This window comes from Euprymna scolopes, chromosome 4, assembly GCF_053919585.1.
Source record: "Euprymna scolopes isolate OS-2025 chromosome 4, ASM5391958v1, whole genome shotgun sequence".
Classification (NCBI taxonomy): domain Eukaryota; kingdom Metazoa; phylum Mollusca; class Cephalopoda; order Sepiida; family Sepiolidae; genus Euprymna; species Euprymna scolopes.
Genome location: NC_136485.1, coordinates 175,710,375 through 175,731,502, shown reverse-complemented (window position 1 = coordinate 175,731,502; position 21,128 = coordinate 175,710,375). Strand labels below are relative to the sequence as shown.

General features: G+C 33.9%; 1 protein-coding gene across 3 annotated transcripts in view; it reads left to right on the top strand.

The window, feature by feature from the left end:
• Positions 1 to 21,128, top strand: part of LOC145270332 (putative UDP-sugar transporter protein SLC35A4) — a 181,548-nt gene that overhangs the window by 75,569 nt on the left and 84,851 nt on the right. Inside the window, exon 3 of one of the 3 annotated variants that reach the window (XM_080125985.1) lies at positions 9,733 to 9,826. The exons of the other annotated variants lie outside the window; for them this stretch is intronic. Within the exon in view, the coding sequence (XP_079982111.1) occupies positions 9,752 to 9,826 (75 nt within the window). The 5' untranslated portion in view covers positions 9,733 to 9,751. The remainder of the gene's footprint in view (positions 1 to 9,732; positions 9,827 to 21,128) is intronic. 3 annotated transcript variants of the gene reach the window in all.

Below are 21,128 nucleotides of genomic sequence, written 5' to 3'. Positions count from 1 at the left end.
GACTCGAAAACGGCTGGGACAATTTTTTATGAAATCTCACACAAAGGTACTTTGTGTTTGGCAGTGTTCTTGTATAGGTTCTGTATTGGAATGTCTTTGAAACATATCGATAATCAAAATAATCTTATGAAAGAAGGTACAAGCAATTTTGACCAAAGTTAACACCTTACACAGCCTAACATCACAAGTGAATTTGAGAAGTTTTATTACCACACAAGCTGAAAGGCTCGACATATAAAATCTACAGTAGGTTCTTTGATATGACAGGGGCGTTTTCGAAATGAATGCTTTTGTTTAAAGCATGACTGAAGTATGATACTTGACGTTTTCATTTTAAACTTTAATTCCATTTATTATATATAAAAAATAATTTTATAAAATCAACAGCAGTTTTTCTTCAATGCAATGTAGACTACAAAGTATTGTGAACTTAGCGCACATGCCTCTCACAGTGACTTTCTCCTGGTGCACTACAATGGGTCCCTGGCTAGAGCAGGCAATCAATCTATTTTTATTGGAAAATGGTTAATTTCACGGATTTCGATGACAATAAAAATATGGAACGTTAGGTCACTCTGCCAGTATTGTATAAATACTCAGGCTATAAACGATAGATTCTATTTAACTCATAAATGGGACTCTGACAAGTATTATCTCTTTGGATCAGAGTGGACCTATGAGTGACTCTGCAATCTCCCAAATTTTGAAATTTGAATTTTACTCTCGATACAGTTTTGTGTCATATCAAGATAGATTGAAATAAAGAAGTAACTTGAAAAGATGAATTTTTGTGTAGTGGGATTACACTTTGCTCAAGGGTATCCAGAACAAGTTATTAGTGTCATACTTGGGAACCAATCATTTCTGTATGGTGATGTTTTCCATATCAAAATTTAATGTATGCTTTCTTCCCCTCTCTCTTCCTTCAGTACATTTGCATGTAGTGCACCGGATTTCCGCAAATGTTGGCTCGTGCTCGGAATATGCTGAGTGCCAATCAAGTTTATCACCCAATGAAAATGCGATAACACACTTAACTGATAAAACTCGAAATAGATGACTTTTAATAAATTGGAGAAAAAAAAATTAGTTTTTAGTCAAGCACAAATTTAATATGGTTAACCCTAATTCTAACAAAATGTTTATCTTGCCTTTAAGTTCTTACAGCTTAAAAAAAAAAAAAAATACGTAAAGAAAAAAAAAAAATTCAAGTGTTCCTAACAGTAAACATTAAAAACTTGCAAATAATTTTTTTTTTCTTAGAATTCTCTTGAAATTTTTATATTTTTATCCAAACACTGCCACTGAGACACAATGGGTTACTGTGAATTAGGGATCACAATTACAGGCACACACTATATAAGGAGTTAAGCAGTGAGATTTGTTTACATTACATTTAAATTTCTACATGTTAATACGGTCAAAAGCAGGAAACAGGAGAGGGATTTTATGTTTAGCAATCTGAGGGAAGAAACTATTAAAGTAGAAAACTTTCTGTTATCAGGGGACCACTACAGTAAAGGCAGGAAATTTTGCTATGTTGGATTAGTCAGAAGGGATATTTATTCTATTTCAATGTATATGCTTATCGTGATTCACTGTAATTATTTTGTTTGGCCATTACCTGCTTCTACCTAACATTTATGCACATTACATTGCCTTGGAAATTGCTGAACGCTCTCTGTTAGTTTCATGTCTACTTATAACAACACTTTCATTAGCCGAACAGACATAATCCGTCATTCCATGTTTTATATTTATCGAAGACTAGAGTGCTTCTTCATTACATTCAACATGACCACTGCATTTTATTCATTCAGAAAATCAGTGCCTTTCATCCAATTGTTGGATTAACATTCACGTAAACGCTTTTCTTAAGGAGAGAGAGGAAGGGGGAGAGAGGCACCAAGCGAGAAATAGAGAGCAAGACAGATTATATGCATCTGTGTGTGCGTCATCCTGCTTATCTGTCGTCTTATTTTTTGCATTACTACTACTGCTGATATGAGTGAAAACTGTTTTGCTAAACCACAGATGTCGAACCGTATCACAGGAGGTAGCTTTTTATTGCTACTTTTGAAACTCTTTGCAAAACTCAATTGATTTCAGTAACAATTACTTTTCTACATTACTGTTTTCCATCACGAGCATATCATACCAACTTTTACCTCAGTCTGTAAGGATTTCTCTTCTGGTTGACCTTTTTCACAATAAATCTAACTTTGAAACTTTAGTAAAACTCCATTTTCAATAGTTATGTTCAAAAACTCTTTTCATTAATAATTGCTTTTTAACTTTATTCTTTTGCGTAACTCACACATCCTAACAACATTTACCTCAGTCTAGAAGGATTTCTCTTCAGATTTGTTTACTTTTCACTTTCAATCTGATTTTAACAAACAAAATCTTATTTAAGCTTCTAATTTTTTCAACTTTTTATCCATGTTTCGTAATTCTTTTTTTCTTTATTCTTCCTCATTCTAGAACAATTTCTCCGCAGGATTTGTTTACTTTTGCGCAACGGAATTACAGTTTTTGTCACTTTTTATTTGCTTTTACCAAATTAAATATTTTTATGCAATCTTTTCTAATTTTGAACTTTTTTTCAGGTTTTGTAATTTTTTCTTAGTTTTAGTTTTTTTTGTTTTTTTTTACCATTGTCCTATTTCCTTTCCAAATGCATAATTATGCAGAATACAAACCATACTAAAATAATGACAGATGTTGTTCATTATTATGGACTTCAAATAACGTTTTCATACACTAACACGATTACATTTAAATTTATCATCATAACTAACAAATAGGATGATCTGTATTCTGCATAAGTACAAGGTGCTCCTTGTTTTGTGCAGGTTTGGAACAAAACCCCATTGGTCATGCCCACCTTTGAATGACTGTCATGGCCAGTGAACAACAATGGTAAAAACAGTAGATACCCACCACTGCCCAACTCTGACCGCCAGTGACCATGGGTAAACCCCACTACCCACAAGTAATTACATCAAAACAGCAATTACCACCTAGGAACAGCAGTATTTGACTCGAAACAGTAGCTCTCGACAGCGGCGGCCAGTACTGTGAAGTGACAGTAGCCAACTTAAAACAGATGCAGCCCACCACTTGGTGGTAGTGCCTGATAATTGAATACACTTCGCTCTTGTTCAGAAGTGGCTGTAATCACCTGAAAATCACAGTCATAACCATCAGTGTCCGCCACTAGATGACAGTACATGAATATTGAAGACAGGCCATTTCATTTCAGAGCAGTATAATGGAGCCCGACATTAGTCATGATCGTTAGTGACTGACAATGACCACCAGTACTTGCCTTAGGAGACTGACAATTTGATTTCAGAGCGTTCCAATTGAAGCCAATATTGGTCATAGCTGACACAGAACGTTGGGAGCTGACAAAACAGTTGGAAAGGCAGTCAATGTCCAGCAATAAATACAAGTAAGAGCCTCAAAGCAGCACTAATGGCCAGTGACCATCATTGCTCACCACAGGTATCCAGTGCATGCCAGTACCCAACAAGGCCTAAAAATTGAAGACAAACGATTTTAGTTCAGAGCAGTCCTTTGGAGACTGACACTGATCATAATCACCAGTGACTGGCAGTTGTAAAGTCACCACAAGTAATCACTCCCAAACCAACACTAAATGCCAGTAAACCCCAGTGATGACAGTAACAGCCAGTGACTACTGCTACCTGACAGTGCCCGACAGTGGAACCCAAATGACTTCATTTTGGCCATGGCTGCCAGTGCCTGCTATTTTCCAGGGCTGGCAGCTGTAGTTTAGTTTTTTTTCAGGAAGGGCTTTACTGAATCTTTTATGGCTTTCTGTCATACTTCCATCGAGCAACGTTGGTACATGAGCCCTGCTAGTATTGATTATTATAGAGCCAATTCTCTATTAATTTTATATTGTACCTGATATATAAAGTACTGATGTGAAAAATAAATTTGGACGAAAATGCCACCCATGGAGTCGTTAATAAAATCCACTATCCGTTCTGCAATCCACGATTTTATGAATGTCCAATGGTTAGCACCACCTAGTTGTTGTTAAGACGTTTGGGGCAATTTGAAGAAGTGTTGTGAGGGATGAACTGTAATTACAACTCGATGATACACTTTAAATGATTCGATGGAATGGCTGTAGGGACACTTTAGTGATTGTCTCATCAGTAGGAGGCGTTATTTTGAATGAGCTTCACACTCATCGGACCTTTTTATCTGTGAGATTATCTGAAAGAATGTCTATCAAGACAATCCCCAGATTATTCCTGATCCGAGGAGGATCATCACAGCCCAAATCAATCACATCCAGGTTTACTTGCAATGCATAGATGCACATTCAGAGTATGTTATTCAATGATGATAAAACAAAAACTGTTGGATTTTCATTACTGAAACTTGGTGGACAGATCAGGCATAGAGTAAAGTTTATCTGTACCAAATATGGTTGAACTGCAGAAAGGATTGTGAATTTCATAAACAATTTTATGAGTGGTATTTTTGGTGGGAGATTCATTCTATTTGGTAATTTAACCTAAAATTAATTCTATGAATTTAACGACGTATGACTAGTGTTTGTATAATCAAAAATAATTATTCATTAATGAGTGCCGTCACAATGCGTAAAATTAGTTTTTGTCTTCATTCAATCAATTAAAAGAATCAGTGTTAAGTTTGAAGGATTGTCTTTATTGTAAAACTAGCTTGGGTGCCTGGCGTTGCCCGGGTGTTTGGAGGTGTGTGTTGAGCAAAAAAAAAAAAAAAAAAAAGTAGTAGTAGGTAGGTAGGTAGGCTCGAACCTGTGCCACAAAGGTGAAAAAGAAAGTAAAAGAAAATCTGACGTCTTAGCTGATGTCTCCATGATGCAACCGGGAGTCAAAAGCATTGAAATTAACCGAAGTCAATCCAATGGTAATGATGACTTGCTAAAATGTTGGCGAAAAAAAATAGACCCCTCATTGTACAAAACGGCCAAGTTTAGGAGGAAAGAATTAATGTTTTTGGCCAATTTTTAATATTTGTCGTCTGAGATGTCGAGCTTCAAAATGATACAAATCTTGTCAGGATCCGTTGCCTCTGTCAAAAGATTTTGCAAAACATACAAACATTTAAACAGACAGGTGAGATTTATATTATAGATGATATGAAAGGAAATGGAAGTTATTGTCCAGAATCCTTCCCCCCCCCCACGCCCCCTGCTATTAAAAAAACAACATTTTTTTAAATCTGTATGATGTATGTACCCATGACTAAACGAAAATATCATATTCCAAAAATCATAGGAATCTATCAAATATTTTTTAAAGAAGAGAATCAGATTTTATAAGTAAGCAAAGAGACGGTATCACGTCACCATCTTGAAGAAGCAAGGGGAGATAACTTAACAATTAAAACTTGCAAGATCAGCCTCGTAATGCATACGATTTCTTATTAATCGCTTTAAATTGTTTAAAAATTATTTTTTTTAACTAAAATAAAACTATTTGATTAATTGATATGAATTTTGGTATATGATATCCTCGTTCCATTGCTAGTGCGTACACTATAAAGATTTTTCTGTATTTTTGTTTTTTTTTAATAGAGGGTGAATTTAAACATCCACCAAAATGAAATGCAAGCTTTAAATTGTGTGAAGGGAAAATATAAAATGCGTTTTACATTTTCATTGCTTGTTTTTCATTGTCCCCCCCCCCATCTCATCACTTATTAATGACAGGCTTTTGTCATCCAAAACTTGCACCATTGTTACAAAATACTTCTGCATTCTTGGTAAAAGCCAACTTCCTTCATTTTGATCTTTGTCTCTATAACCTCAGACAATTTTGTTCAGCAAAGGATATGATATAAATTTTAGGTGCTTGTCCAGAATTCCCCCTATATTAAAAAACAAAAATAAAGAAAAATCTGTATGATGTATGTATCCCTGATGAAATGAAATTATCATATTCCAAAAATCACATATATTGATCAAGTAGTTTTATTTTTAAATAAAATCAGATTTTATGAAGAACTGGAGAACGGCTGTTATGTCCCCCATTTTGAAAACAATCTAAAAAATAAAAAAAATAAAAAAGCAAACTACCTCAACGTATTTCAAACTTACGAAATATATTTTGCAATGCCTACTAATTCCCATGATTTTGTTTCTGAATTTTTTAGATGAGGATTGGTTATTTGGATTCTTCAGACTACTTCGACCGTCTTCAAGTGTATCTTGTCAATGAGGAATCTTTCTATTCAACTTGTGAATCGCCACAAATTTTATTTAATACATTGGGGGAGGGGGGTAAGCATGCTCTTGTTTCATCAGTCATAACTGGATAAAGGTCCTAAGTAATTCACAATTGTTTTTCAGTCGCCCCCACTGAGGATTGAGCCTTCAGAAGAATGTAATTTTTACATCTGAATTTTTCCAAGTACTCTAACCACCGAGCTACGGATCCTTGAGGAGGTTACATGAACTGAGATGTGAAAATGATGTTCAAGATGAGAACAATAGTTTGAAGAATACAGATAATATAAATTCTTATTAATTGCTTAAGAATGATATTCTTTATAAAACAAAATGAAACTACTTGATTAATTTATTTGATTTTTGGAATATGATTTCATTTCGTCACTGGTATTTGCATCATGCAGATTTTTCATTAGTTTTGTGTTTCTGGAACCAAATTTTATTTTCCATGATATTAGAAAACTTTTTTTCATCTCAAACAAGACGTATTGTCACTTGGAATGTAAGGGGCTACTATTTCGGGTCCTGTCTAACGGGACAGTGGGGAGTTCAGCAGCAAGATATCTGTTCACATTACATTTAAACTTTTGCAGGTTAGTATAGGGAGGGAATTCCAAAATCTAGCGGTTTAAGAAAAGAAACTATTAGAGTAGGTTTCTGATATTTAAGGACCTCAACAGTGAAAGGGTGGGATTTTGCTGCCTAATGGTTTAGTCGGGAGTATGAACATAGAGGAGGCAGAAGTAGTATGATTTCATCAGAGCACATTCTATTAAAGTACTTGTAAAATAGGCACACGGATGCAACATTGTAGTGATGGGACAAGAATTTGGTCTTTATTGTTAATTCGAGACTAAAAGTGATTAGATTAGAGACTTTTTTAATGGACCCTCCTGTATAAGAGGAAGATACTATTTCAAGAGAAATTTTCTGTTCACAGCTTTGTTAAATATATTTTTTCTGATTATTTATCCCAAACACTGATGCATAAGGAACTACTATAATGAGGTGGCAACCTTGGTGGGGAGTTAGGCAACAAAGTGCTTGTTCACCTTACATTTAAATTATTTTGTTGAAGAAGCATCCAGAATACTTTAAGCTGAAGTAAATACTATTTGTGGTAATAAAAAAAAAATATAAAAAACAATAAATTTAATTAAAGGAAGTATGAAATAATAAGTGAAATGGAGAAATTTCTTGATGGGATTTCTTAATAATTTACCTTACATTAAATACGATTTTTAATGTTGATTTTTTTTTAAGACTTTGTTCTTGATAAATCAAATAAATGTGTGTATTACAATCAAAAAATAAAACATTTTCCACATTTATTTTCGTCGAGGCCCGATTTTATTTTTACGGACTTATTTGTTGTGGTACCTACGTTACCGATAATAATGAACTTTTTCACTTACTATAAAAAAGAATGTGTCTTTCAGTGTTATGCGCCAATTATGCATACTTGGTAGTCGGACTGACTTATAATCACTCTTAATTTTATTTATTGATTTATTTTTTGTAAATTGCATTTTCACCCCAAACAAGGCACCATGCTACTTTGATGTAGGGGGCTACTATCTGGGACATAATTTACAGAGATACTATGTAGGAAGTTGAGCAGCAAGATGTCTTACCCTTGAACTTCTGCATGTCAGTACAGTCAGGGGAGCAGGAACCCAGAAGAGAATTGCAAAGTCTAGCAGTCCTAGAAACAGAGTAGAAGGTTTTCTTACATCTGGAGATCTGTGTAGGGGTGGGATTTTGCTGCTTGTCTGGTTTGTTAGGGGTATTTACATAGAGGGGGTTCGTCAGAGTACCTATCATTAAAATACTTGTAAAATGGGTAGAACACATTTCGTCGCTGGATCAAAGCTTAGCTGACATTTCGAAACCTATTAAACCTTTTTAACCCTGTCTAAAAGTGAGAAACTAGTAGCAGATGTACTTGCCCAAATGTGGCAACAATATTCCATACATGGGTGAATAGTGGCCTTGCAGAAGTACAGGACACTCTCAGGCATAAATAACTTTCTAGCATGGTAGAGAGAGAGAGCCCACCTTCTTTGCAGCAGCCTTGGCAATACCCTCGATGTATCTGTTCTAACTTATGTTCCCTGTGAATGTTAAACCAAATAATTTGAACAAAGTACTTTCATGTAATGTATCATTAGTCATGACCATTAGTGGTAGAGAAGGTTTCTTGTAATTATTAAAGGAAAGAAGTTTAGTCTTAGCAGCATTGAATGTTACCATCCATTTTTGTCCCTATTCCACTACAGACTGTAGGTCTCCTCTCAGGTTTCTGCCATTGCCTTCGATATATGTTCATTATTTTTTATATTTATTTTTTTGTTCAATATATATAGTGTTTCCACTAAATTTTGACTTTTCTTTCTTCCGGACCCTTATCGAGCCGCAACACTTATCTTTTAGGATAACACTGGCATGATAAAATACACAGTTATTTTGATCTTTAAATTCATTTCCTCCAAAGACGACAAAGATTCAAAGAAAACTATTAGAAAGTAAAATAAGAAAATAAGACGGCTTATCTCCACCTGACAACATAAGGATGAGCCAAAATTTTCTGTGATCTTTAGTTCACCATATTTTCTACAGTATTTCTGAAATTATGCTAAGGAAACATTGATAACTTAAAGCTATTTAACTTATTAGGCTTGAATTTTGCATGGTGGTTAATATCAAAGAGAATTGGATCCATACATGAAATTTTGAAAAATCTGAAGTTAAAATTCTGTCAAGTTGGATTGCGCTCAGCATTTTTTTTTTTTCACTATCATGGTCATATAAAATGTGGGACTTCATTAACTACAATATGGGCCATATAGTGAATATGTACAATGGAAGAACCAAAGTTTTAACTAAAAGTGACATTCATCTTTTTGCAACCTTGATCTTGATATTTACAAATTAAATCGGTTTTCAATTAGACCAAGAAATAACATACTGAATTTTCAAGAGTCTATAACAAATTTAAATGCTGGTACAAAATAGTCTGCCTTCCTTGAATCTCTTATGCCACTCAAAAATTGATGCTTGATTCATGCAAGATGGTCCAAAAGCAGTCTGAAGCACTCCATACATTTTTGTGGAATTGTTTCTAAGTTCAAAACACAATTTTATTGCATATTATTCTTCTATAGTGTCAAGTCCAAATTGCATTTTTGAAATTCACCAGCTGTGATAATCAGACTTCAGTAATCGGGCTTTAGTAGGGTGTGTTCCAATTCTTGCTGTAGCTGTTCATTTGAACCTGAAATCATTAAAATTGATCAGTCATCTCATAAAATGGAGATAAATAACATACTGAATTTTCAAGAGTCTATGACAATTTTAAATGCCTGTACAAAAAATGTCTGGAAACTTATCAAAGGCACCTAGTAACCCAACGTTTTTTTTTTTTAATCATAAAATACTACTACTACTGAACATTCTCCTCTCTGGCCACCCAGAAGACAGAGAAACCAGAAAATGTCCAATGAAGGTGACCTTGATGTCTATTTCATGCCTCGGACACAGCTCTTCATTGAAAGAAAGACAGAAATGGTAAGTGCGAAAGAACAAATAAAAACAAAATGAAAAAATAATAAAAAATGATTAATGTGGTGTTCATGATTTTAAAATTAGTTGTATTTACCCAGCTTTATTCTCTACGTCGACGTATTGTTGGGCGGGTGGTGAGCTTAGAGAAAAATAACGGAAAATATAATCTTATTTACAGATTTTTAAATTTTTGATAGGATTTATAAGAATTTGTTTTAATTTTCAGTTATTTTATTAATTCTAATATTTGATTAATAATAAATAAAAATTTTCAACGTGTGTCAAAGTTGCGTATAGACGAGAAACACATGTAGACATGCAAAATCGTGGAGGTTTTATTAATACAAAAATCCCCCAAAAGTTTGCTTTCTAATGGTTTATTACCTCGGGCAGAGACATTTGTTTTAAGACAGCAGAAAAAGCAGTTATTTTAATTTGTGTTATTTGAACTTAAAAAAAAAATGTATATTGAAACTTTTTTTTCTCTTTCATTCTCGAGTGTAAGTGCTGACATTTATCGGCAAGTCGGTTAAAATACAGCGCAACTTCAGCAACAACTCGTTTTTCTAATGGGCATAATTCTAGTTTACTGCTTCTATTAAATATCAGATTTTAGTTGGACTTTTTTTTTCTACATTTAAATGGACTCGTATCTAACTATCATGGCCTTTAAAGAAAAAAAGAATTAAGACAAGTAATTCATATTTGGATTCTTCAGATCACTGTTCTCATCTTGAGTGTTATTTGCATAATGTTTCAACCAATGTAGCATCCAACTATCTTCCGATATATCTTGCCAAGGTCTGGAGAATCTTTCTGTCGAGGTCTGGAGAATCTTTCTGTCCTGCTCCGTAGAGACTTTCTGTTGAGCTCTGGGAAAACTTTTAGACATTTTTTCCTAAATTTAAATACCCTCTCATCTTACTGTTGTGACCTTAAAGGGGTCAAAAAGAGATGTTCAATCACTTCTGTTTTTTTAGGTTTTTTTTTTTAGTTAACTAATTTTAAATATTGTATAATTTAAAGAAAATAATTTGTATATTTGAAACTTTGAGATAGGGATTGCTTATTCATTTTTTTGGCTACTGTTCTCATCTTGAATATTATTTTCACAATGTATCGACTGGTCTAGTATCTGACCTTCTTCAAGTAAATTTTTGAACTTGAGAGAATCTTTCTGTCAAACTCTGGAATAGTTACAGAATATAAAACATTAGCTGAAATGTTGTGAAGATGATGCTCTGGATAAGAACAGTAATCCGAATAATCAGAATCATCATCATGAGTCACATCTTCTATTTCTGGTGCGGATTGCGAACCCACGTGATGCCCTACTGTTGAGAGATGTCCGATCAAAAACATTTTCTCCTTGGTTTTCCTCTGCCTATTTTGCCTTCTAACATATCCTCAAAGCATAACTTTGACAGACCAGTAGTTGATCGTTTGACAGACCAGTAGTTGATCGTTTAACATGGCCAAAAAGTTTAAGGGTTTTACTCTTGATTTTATCAAATAGGAGTAGAGAAGTAGTTTGACGGAGGGTGAGTGTTTTGTTTTTTTCAATTAAGCAATGTTCTATAATGAAACGCATTACATGATTTTGAATACGTCAATGCGATTAGTTGTTTAGTCCATACGATACAATCGAGGCCATATAAAACTGCTGGCAAGACATAATTTTCCAAATAATAGAAATTATTAATCCAAGATAATTATCAATTCATATCTTACAATTTTAGAGGCAAGGGAGTACTTAACAGCAGTATATATTCACAGAAGTAATGTTACAAGAGATTCTCGATTGGTCATAGCGACTCTGTTATCACCATCGTCACTATTCACAGAAGAGGAGCCCATGCAGTGAGGTTATGTTTTCATTTACAAAGGCGTATATAATTATTTAATGCTGAAATATTGTGGTTTTAAATGTTGAAAGGAAACAGAACAACCAAGAGGTAGAGTTAACAAGAATATGCATTTACAGATAGTAAAAAAATAATGGGTTGTAAGAAAATGCTTTTGGGTTGGTTATCGCAGCTGTCTGTTACCACCATTATCACTATTCATGGTGCTGAGAAAAGTTGATATAGTAACGCTATGGGGTAAATCACCATAAGAATAACAGAAATCTTGTTGGATTTTCAAAGTCAGACTGAAAAAAAAAAAGCCGAGAAACAAAACTTTACTTCCGACGAGTTAATTTTCAGTTTTGTGTAATTGGAAATATAATGTGTACTTTACTACAATTTATGTTTTTAATTAGTCTGGTTTAATTGGTTTGGATGACTGAAAGTCTGAAACATTTTTAAATAATCACCTAAAAATAAAAAAACACAAAAGGAGATAACTAATTTTTAATTGAAGAATATAATAGTTGTCTACTAAATTTGTTTTTCTTTTTCTGTAAGCGTTTTCAGATGTAACCTGATTCAAAAATTATCTATAATAACGACATGCCTCCTCGTAATTAGATTAATCAATGGAAATATTTAAGTAATTGTAAGGAACAAATTATCTAAATTTTACTTAAACTTTGAGAAACTGTATAATTTTGTCTGTGATTTTCCAGAACAGCCAACGCCAAAAAAAATTTTTTTTTATTTTATTTTTGGAATTCCTTTGAAGGGACTCCCCCACCCTAAAAAAGGGGTTTATCATTCCCACTTACCTCCCTTTAATACACTAACAATCTAAAAATAGGGTCTGTCTAATTAACCAATCAGGGACACCCATTTATCGGGTTCGCTTTTAGAACAATAGTCTCTTCCTCTTTTAACCACAGCTCGTCCATGAAGCAACAGGTAGGAAAATTCCTCTCCTAAAATTTTGTGCCTATACGAACATTACAAGAGCCGTCTAATTCTTTGGACGTAAAATAACTTTATAGTTGGACTTTCTCTAAAGCCGCAAACACAATAAGTTTTGCAAAACTTGTAAATTTTATTGTTTTAATAATTAATACTTTTTTTCTATATCCTGTTTTGTGTCGTTAGTGAATCCCTTTGTTTAGTCTGCTCCAACGAACTTCGCGGCTATTTTCGGACTACAACCTCCATTTGCCAGTATTCGCTTACCCCCCCCCCCAAAAAAAAACAACAAAAAAATAAATAAAAAATATAATACTATTCGGTATGGACCTGGCAATGGAAAATTAGATAAGAACACAAAATTCGGTTTATAAGACCATAAAATCCAACCTTGATCACCTTCAAGGCTCATAGCACAGTGAATAGAAGCATTGAGTCTTTACGGTTCCAGGTGAGCACTGTCTCAAGATAGCGGTTTCAATCCTACCAGGTCAGAGGATTAGTTGGCCAAGAACCTGGTGAGATGACAACAACAACTATGGAGAGCAGTAATTACTGAGGATAAATTACGAGACTTGACATTCCTATCCCGGCACGGTTAATCACCTGAAAAAGGTCGGAAGACGAGTTGGCCAAAATATGGTGAAACAGTAACAATGAAGGTCAGAATAAGTCCGTAAAAACAATGAATTAACAAAAAAAAAAAAAAATGAATAAAACAAATACACAACTAATAAATGTTACCAAAGGTACCCGAATAAGTTATCAATTTTTAACCCAATTGTCTGCCAATCTCCAGCCTCTGTCGCATCACTGCAAAGTTGCATTCTTATACTTGTTTTATAAGTCCTTTCATAAAATCTGCTCTGAACTTACTACACTCGTATGCCTTAAACAAAACTACCTTCAACCTACTTGACTAACTGCTAATCCTACCCCGTCACTGTAGAAGTCCCTAGATGTCAAAAGATCTTATTTTTTGATAGCTTCTTTCCTCATATATTTAAATGTAATGTAAACAAACATCTTGCTGTACCCAATTTCCCACTTGGTTTGCTCACCCTTTATAAAATAAATTTGATCCTTATTACAGTAGTGGTTATAGTCAACTAACGAAGTTCCTAACTTCCGGCGTGGCTGCTACCAGAAACGGTGACAAGGCAAATCAGTTCCTTCACTTTTATTGTTCTTCAGTATTTCTATTGTGAATTGATTTATTGAAATAAAATAGAAGAAAATGACATTATCAAAAATTATACAATAAAAATTAATAAAATTATACAGATAAAAATAACAATCTTTATTAAATTGTTCATTGCTTAAAAAGATTTTTAAGTGTTTTTAATAAGTCTTAAAAAAAAAAAAAAGCGTAAAAAGTGTTTTCAATAAATCTCGGTTTGTCCCCCTCTCTATAAATCTGCTCGTTATCATAGGTCCTGTAGCAATATATCTTAAGGTTAATGATATTAAACAATCGAGTTACAAAAGAAAGAAAAATATTACCATAACCAAATAAATCTCTCTTATGCTTTTTTTTTTTTTTTTTAATCTACTTTTTACGTGTAAACTGATCCAAAAATTATCCACAATAACGGCTTGCCTCCTCATAATCGAATTAGTTCAACACCATTTTCCCTGTTACCTGTTGAGCGCAAATATAGGCGTTCTTCGTCATAGAAAATTTCATACTAAAATCTCATATTTTCCAAATAAATCAGTTGCAATGGTTAGGACGTTATACATTTTCACCATGTAGTGGAGTTGGACGCATCTTACGAGATTGAGTGTGTGGTGGGAGGGAGTGCAGCACTGCAGCAACAGCTTGGAAAATTATAAAGTTTAGGCGGGAGGGAGGGGGGCTTTATGAATTTACTTTTGGATCAACTTTTTTGAATCCTGTTTTTGTTGGCAAACAAACATTAACGAGGAAGGAAGAAAATGACTCTTAAGCTCTTTTAACTATATTATAAAAAATATATTTGAAATCATTTTTTTTTAATTCTGAAACTAATGATATAGTTTACACACACACACACACATATATATATATATATATATATATATATATATTATAACTAGCAGAGATGACGTTGCCCGGGATTGAATGGGGATCAACGAATGTTTGACACTCTCATATTTTATTGTCATTGAAATCAATGAAATCACCCATTTTTCAATCAAATCGATTGATTGCCTGCTCTAGCTGAGGACCGACCGTGGTGCACAGAGAGGAAGTTTCACATGCCTCTCCGAAGTGATTTAGTTCACAATACATTATTATTCCAATACAAGACCTATCTAAGAACACTGCCATTCACATAAAGTACATTTGTTTTTGTTGGCAAACAAACATTAACAATGGAGGAAAAGGTGTGAAGTTTGAAGTCATCATTACCAGAAATGACTCTTAAGCTCTTTAGCTTAAATATATTTTAAATTATTTTTTTAAATCAACAACTATATTTTGCACACACACACACACACACACACACATAGTAGGGAGACCCGATGTTGCTCGGAATTAAATAAGGATCAAAGAATGTTTCACCTTCCCATATTTTGTCATCAAACTGGGTGAAAGCTTCACATGCCTCCCTACACTGATTTCGTCCACAATACATTGTAGACTACATTGCACTGTAGAGAACCTACTGTTGATTTTACAAAATTATTTTGTAATTATATTGTAATCTATATATCTATAAAAACAGAGATGTGTGTGCCACAGACGATTTCTGATTGGTTAATCCAATAATCACATCTCCTAAAAAAGTATAGTTCTTACGCTCTAAACTTTACCATAAAATATTTTGGTCTTATTTATTGTCCATCTTGGAAGGGTTTAATTTTTTTCTAACTTGCTATTTACAAATTTCAAAAATACGAAACTTCACAATCCAACCTCCGACTCAACGTCCACCATTCACAAAACAAGAAAGCAAACGCTGGACAGATTATCAGTACTACTACTACTACTACTACTACAAACAATACAGCACGAAAACACGCGCACACACGCACACACACTCACGTCCACTACCGTCCTTGGCTACGTCACGTTGTTATGGCAACACGATAAATACACAGTAAATTTGATTTTCTTCATTTCTACGCAAATATTACGCAAATATAAATCATATAGAATATCTGTATGAATATAATTACACGTAATAGTTAAATAAAGATGATCATCGTATAAGAGAACCGAAAAAGAAACTAATAGGGAATTTGTATAAAGTTGTATTTTCTTTTTAAATAAATAGAAAAAAGGGGTGTTGATAAGACTATCGATACTTATACAGGTTAGTGACGACATTAAAAAATGGAAATATTGAAAAAAAATTTTATTGTACGTAACTGTTATAGACTGAAGTTCTCCGAAAAAAAATTTCACTTCATTTGATCAAGTAGTTTTATTCTTACAGCGAAAAACAATTATTTATCACGACGACGTCAACGTGGCCATTTTGGAAATGTACCTAGCAGAATACCTCCATTTTAGGCCAAATTTCGCAATCTAGCCTTTTTTTTCTCGCCATATTGAGATGCGCACAACACATCTGCAATTTTTTTACGTTTTTTTTTCTTTTTTTTTTTTTAAATCTGCAATTTTTTTGCGTTTTTTTTTAAATAAGAATACTATTGAATATGCAAAGAAATTGAAGAATGCAAAGAATTGAAGAATTTTTATACGAGATTATTTTCGAAACATGCTCAGTTGGACACGCATGGATAACTTCGAAACTTCATTTATTTACTTCTGTTACAAATTAGAAAAAAAAAAAACACCCCAAAAATGGCATCTGTCTTCGCAAAAAAAAAAAATCTCATTCTGGTGGGGGGAAAAAGGGCTAGATTGGCCTAAAATGGAGGTATTCTGCTATGTAGGGCAGTTACCTGCCCTTGGGGAATTCCTGGGCCTGCAATAACATTTCCAAAATGGCCACGTTGACGTAGCCGTGATAAATCATTGTTTTTCGCTGTAAAAAAAAAACTACTTGATCAAATGAAGTGAATTTCTTTTTCGGAGAACTTCAGTCTATAACAGTTACGTACAATAAAAATTTTTTTTCAATATTTCCATTTTTTAATGTCGTCACTAAACTGTATAAGTACCAGACTATCAATATACACAAAAAAATATAGATTTATTTTTGGGTAAAGTTCCCCCGGGTTTTCCTTTCACTTCAGTAAATAATGGTCTTTTGTTATATATATGGCGTACTATTATCCTTATATATATGATGTTTATGTTTATATATATGTATAAGTGATAGTGTCTGTGTGTGTCTGTGCGTCTGTGTGCATTTCCCTACGCTAAAACTGTCAGTTTTAAGCCTACAGATTCGAAATTTGATATACAGGGTACTGAGATTTGGGAAAATCGATGTGATAGGTTTTCGACAGAAATTTGGCGATTAAGTGGTCAATATTCAACAATTAGACCTTTGAGAACTCTACCAAACTCCTCCTACAATTTAAGGTCTAAACACGTGATATTTTATATATAGATTCCTTGGACATGGATCTAACTTATTAACTTTACTTGATCCCTAAACAATAAATGTTAAGAGGTCATAATAGGGGTCAAAGTTTAAAAAAATTGACCGTTTTTTTTTTCATCAGCATACACTTCAAAACACCTGGGCAACGCCGGGCACCGATTGCTAGTTAATTATAATTGCTTGAATTAAAGTTTAAAAGACAAAAACTAAGTATTATCGTTCAGTTGTGCTCTAAAAAGAAACATTCATTTCGAACGTGCCCCTGTCATATCAAAGAACCTACTGTTGATTTTATATGCTGGACCTTTCTGCTTGTGCGGTAATGAAACTTCTCAAATGCACTTCTGATGATAGGCTGTATAAGGGTATTAACTTTAATCAAACTCGAACTGTTCTTTTTTTTAATAGGATATTTTGATTATCAATACTTATCGAAGACATTTCAATACAAAGCCAATCTAAGAACACTGCCATTCACATAAAGTACATTTGTGTGAAATTTAAAAAAAAAATCGTCCCAGCCGTTTTTGAGTCCATAGGGAATGAACTTGCGCACACACACACAAACACACAGTTCATTTTATATAATAATTATATTACATAATCATGTTAACACACTGGTTTTCATTAGACCATGGAAGTTAAGCTATGATGAACATGGCCAGTATCAGATGAGTGAACACTTGTGAATACTAGGCCCTGTGTGTCTTACATCGGGACGTAAAAATTTCCAGGTTAGTATCTTGCGGTTAGGGTTTTAAAACTACTGGGAGTGATGCACTATCAGTATGTCTTACATACACATCTGGACGGAAAACTTTGGTGTAAAATCTGAGATCGGTTGTCTGCTCTGTCTTGTGGCAATCATTTGCACCGAATGAGGTTAGCAGTGATTCCAAAAAGTGTGGATAGTTCTACACAAAGCCTTCTCCACTACATACTATAAACAAATCATCTGTGTGGATTTCGGAAAACTTAGTTGTGTAAAGCTCATGGATTGGGATTTAACGGGACAGTCTATATATATAATAGCAAATGTACCTGACATTGCCTGGTATTAAACGTAATGCTGAATTCCTTCAAAAAAAAAAAAGGAAAAAAAAAAAGGAAAGAAACTGAGATATGTGCATGCGAGCATTATGTTTTTTCTAAACAGTTCGCTTCTTGTGAGTAAAAAAAAAAAAAAAATGCTCTAGCTGAGATCGAAACCAACGCTTAAGGACCTTGAGTCAAGTACGATAACCATTAGGCCAGCTTGACATGATCTTTTAAAGTGTTTTCAAATCTACTTATTCTTAACATAAGGAATCTGTCATGTGAATGATTCACGCATGTGCATTCATGAAACAGCAAACAGACCTCCACTTACCAAGTTTTTTTAATTTTGACCCCTTAGCAACTTTTTTCCAGATGAAAGCCAATTAAAGTTTTCCACGTGTCTGAATACTCTATATACCAAATTACAAGTTTCGTTGAGTATATAGGTTGAGAAGTATCCTCATACACTCTCACTTTTATAGATATGTAGATTATAATTATTAAAACCATGTATGTCTTTGTTTTAAGTTCACATGTAAGGGATTACTGTGATTAGAGGGTAGATTTAAAGGGAACATTCTAAGCGGGGAGTTGTGCAGCAAGATGTTTTAATTTTAAATTTTTTCCTGTTAGTATCATCAAAGAAACAATTTGAATAGACATCTTTTTCATCTTGAGACTTCTCTAGTGAAGGGGTGGGATTTTGTTCGGGGGTGATTTGCTGTTGTGGGGGTGCAAGTACAGTAAGACTGTCGAAGTATTTGTGAAACAAGCACAGGGATACAACGTTACGATGATGTGCCAGGGGCTTTTTTTATTATTTTGTCCCCATATACATTGAATGACGTCACAAAAGAATGACGTCATCAGATATCTCAAATGTAAATTTTATTTTCACATTTCAAAACTCTTAATGTGAAAACATGGCTTTTTTTTTTTTTTTTTTTTTTCCAAATAATTAAACAATGATAAAAAATTTATTTTGGTAGCACAATTAGCCACAAAATGATGACTGTTTAAAGTTTGAAATTTATCATGTTGTGTGATATCGGTTCAAAAAATCAAATTTCACGATGTATAATTTAAAAAATTGTAACAAATCAATGAATTGCTCAAAAGTAATCATAATAAAAGAAATAGTTATTGCATCTAACAAATCTTAACATGGCAAAATGCCGTTATCTTTTGAAAAAAAAAACATGTAAAAATGATGTAGAAGTACAACTTTGTGGAGATGACTTTTTAGGAGTTTCAATTTGGGAGGAATCCGTTTCCTTTTTTTTTTTTTTTTTTACTTTGCCATCACCACTTATTAAGGCCCAAAAGCCACTTGAGGATAAAGGTTAATGAATGTAAGGTGGTGGTGTAGTAATCACTAATCATGTAGAATTTGAGTTATTTGTGAGGACGGTTTAGCAGGAACTTGTTTACATTGGATTTGAAGGCTACCATGTTGTATTCAACTGGGAAGCAGGCCATCGGAAGTGTTCTAAAGATGGAAAGTTCTAGGAAAGAAGCTTTGTTTATGGAATCTGCATTTAGATATAGATAGTGAGGAAAATCATATGTAGTGGTTGTAGCTAGTCAAGTGTTTTTTGTAAAAGTTTGGCAAGGTGGGGGGGATCATAGATTGGAGGCAAGTCGCATACTTGCCATGAAAATAGTGATAGAGCAAGGATGGGCTTGCGACGTCTCTTAAACATTTTTAATGGAAATTGTTTTTAGATAATACTCAAATGTATGAGAACAAGAGAAACGTTATATGAAAAACAAAATAATGAATTCAAAAAGCATAAATTCACAAAAAATATATTTTGTTTACATAAAAAACCATAGAATGTTTGTTCATGTTTGTAGAGTCCTTGTAAAACAAGAATTCATTAGCTGAGATTTCAATGAAATCCGTGTTGATAATTTAACAACCATGAATTATCTACAGATCTAAAAAATCATGATCAAAACTTCATCACACAATTACACAAGTTATATTTCAATGCCAGTTATTCATTTATTTTTATTGTAGAAAGAAAGTTCAATGAAAAAAAGTTAGGAGCATTTAAAATTGAATAAATTTACACATTTATTTTTTATGAGCAGACCTTCACCGTGGCGGTTGCCGTTAGAGCACTACATATGACTTGACCAGAACATCACCACCTGGATGTAAGGGGCTACTATTTGGGACCATGCCTAAGAAAAATTTACAAGATATTGGTTAACATTACATTTAAACTTCTGCATATCAGTGCAGCCAGGCAAGCAGGTAGCAGGAAGGGAATTCCAAAGTCTAGCTGTTTGAGGAAAGAAACTATTAGAGTAGAAAGTTTTCTAGCATTTAGGGACCTCAACAGTGAAAGGGTCAGATTTTGTTGCTAAACAGGTTTGTCGGGAATATGTACGTTGAGGGGCACAAGTGCAACGAGTTCATCAGAGCACATGCCTTTCCTTCTCCTCTGACTGTTCCCTGGAGCACTGTCTTGGTAAACCTCTCTCCTCTTGTTACATGGCCAAATCATTTTAGATTGTGGTGAGATCTTCATGAGGACCAATGACTTGCCTTATTTTATTTTTGACTTCCTCATTGGTTATGTTGCATTTCGAAGAGATGCCAAGCAGTCTTCTGAAGCATCTCATTTCTAAAACCTGAATCCTCTTCTCCAATTCTGGTGTAAACGTCCATGTTTCACAAGCATACAGGAAAACTGAGTGGACAAGGGAACGCACGAGTCTTATCTTTAAGCTGAGCTTGATTGCTTTGTTTTTCCAAATGATGTTCAATGAGCAGACGATAATGATAAAAATGTAATGAGTTGTGTGTATATGTGTTTGCTAATGTCTGCATGTGTATGCTTATGGATGTATGTGTGAGTTGAGATAGCAGCCCCAAAGACAAAGGGGCACGGAGCTGAGTGGTTGTGGCAAAATAGTTCAACATGCATTCAGGAAGGATGAAAA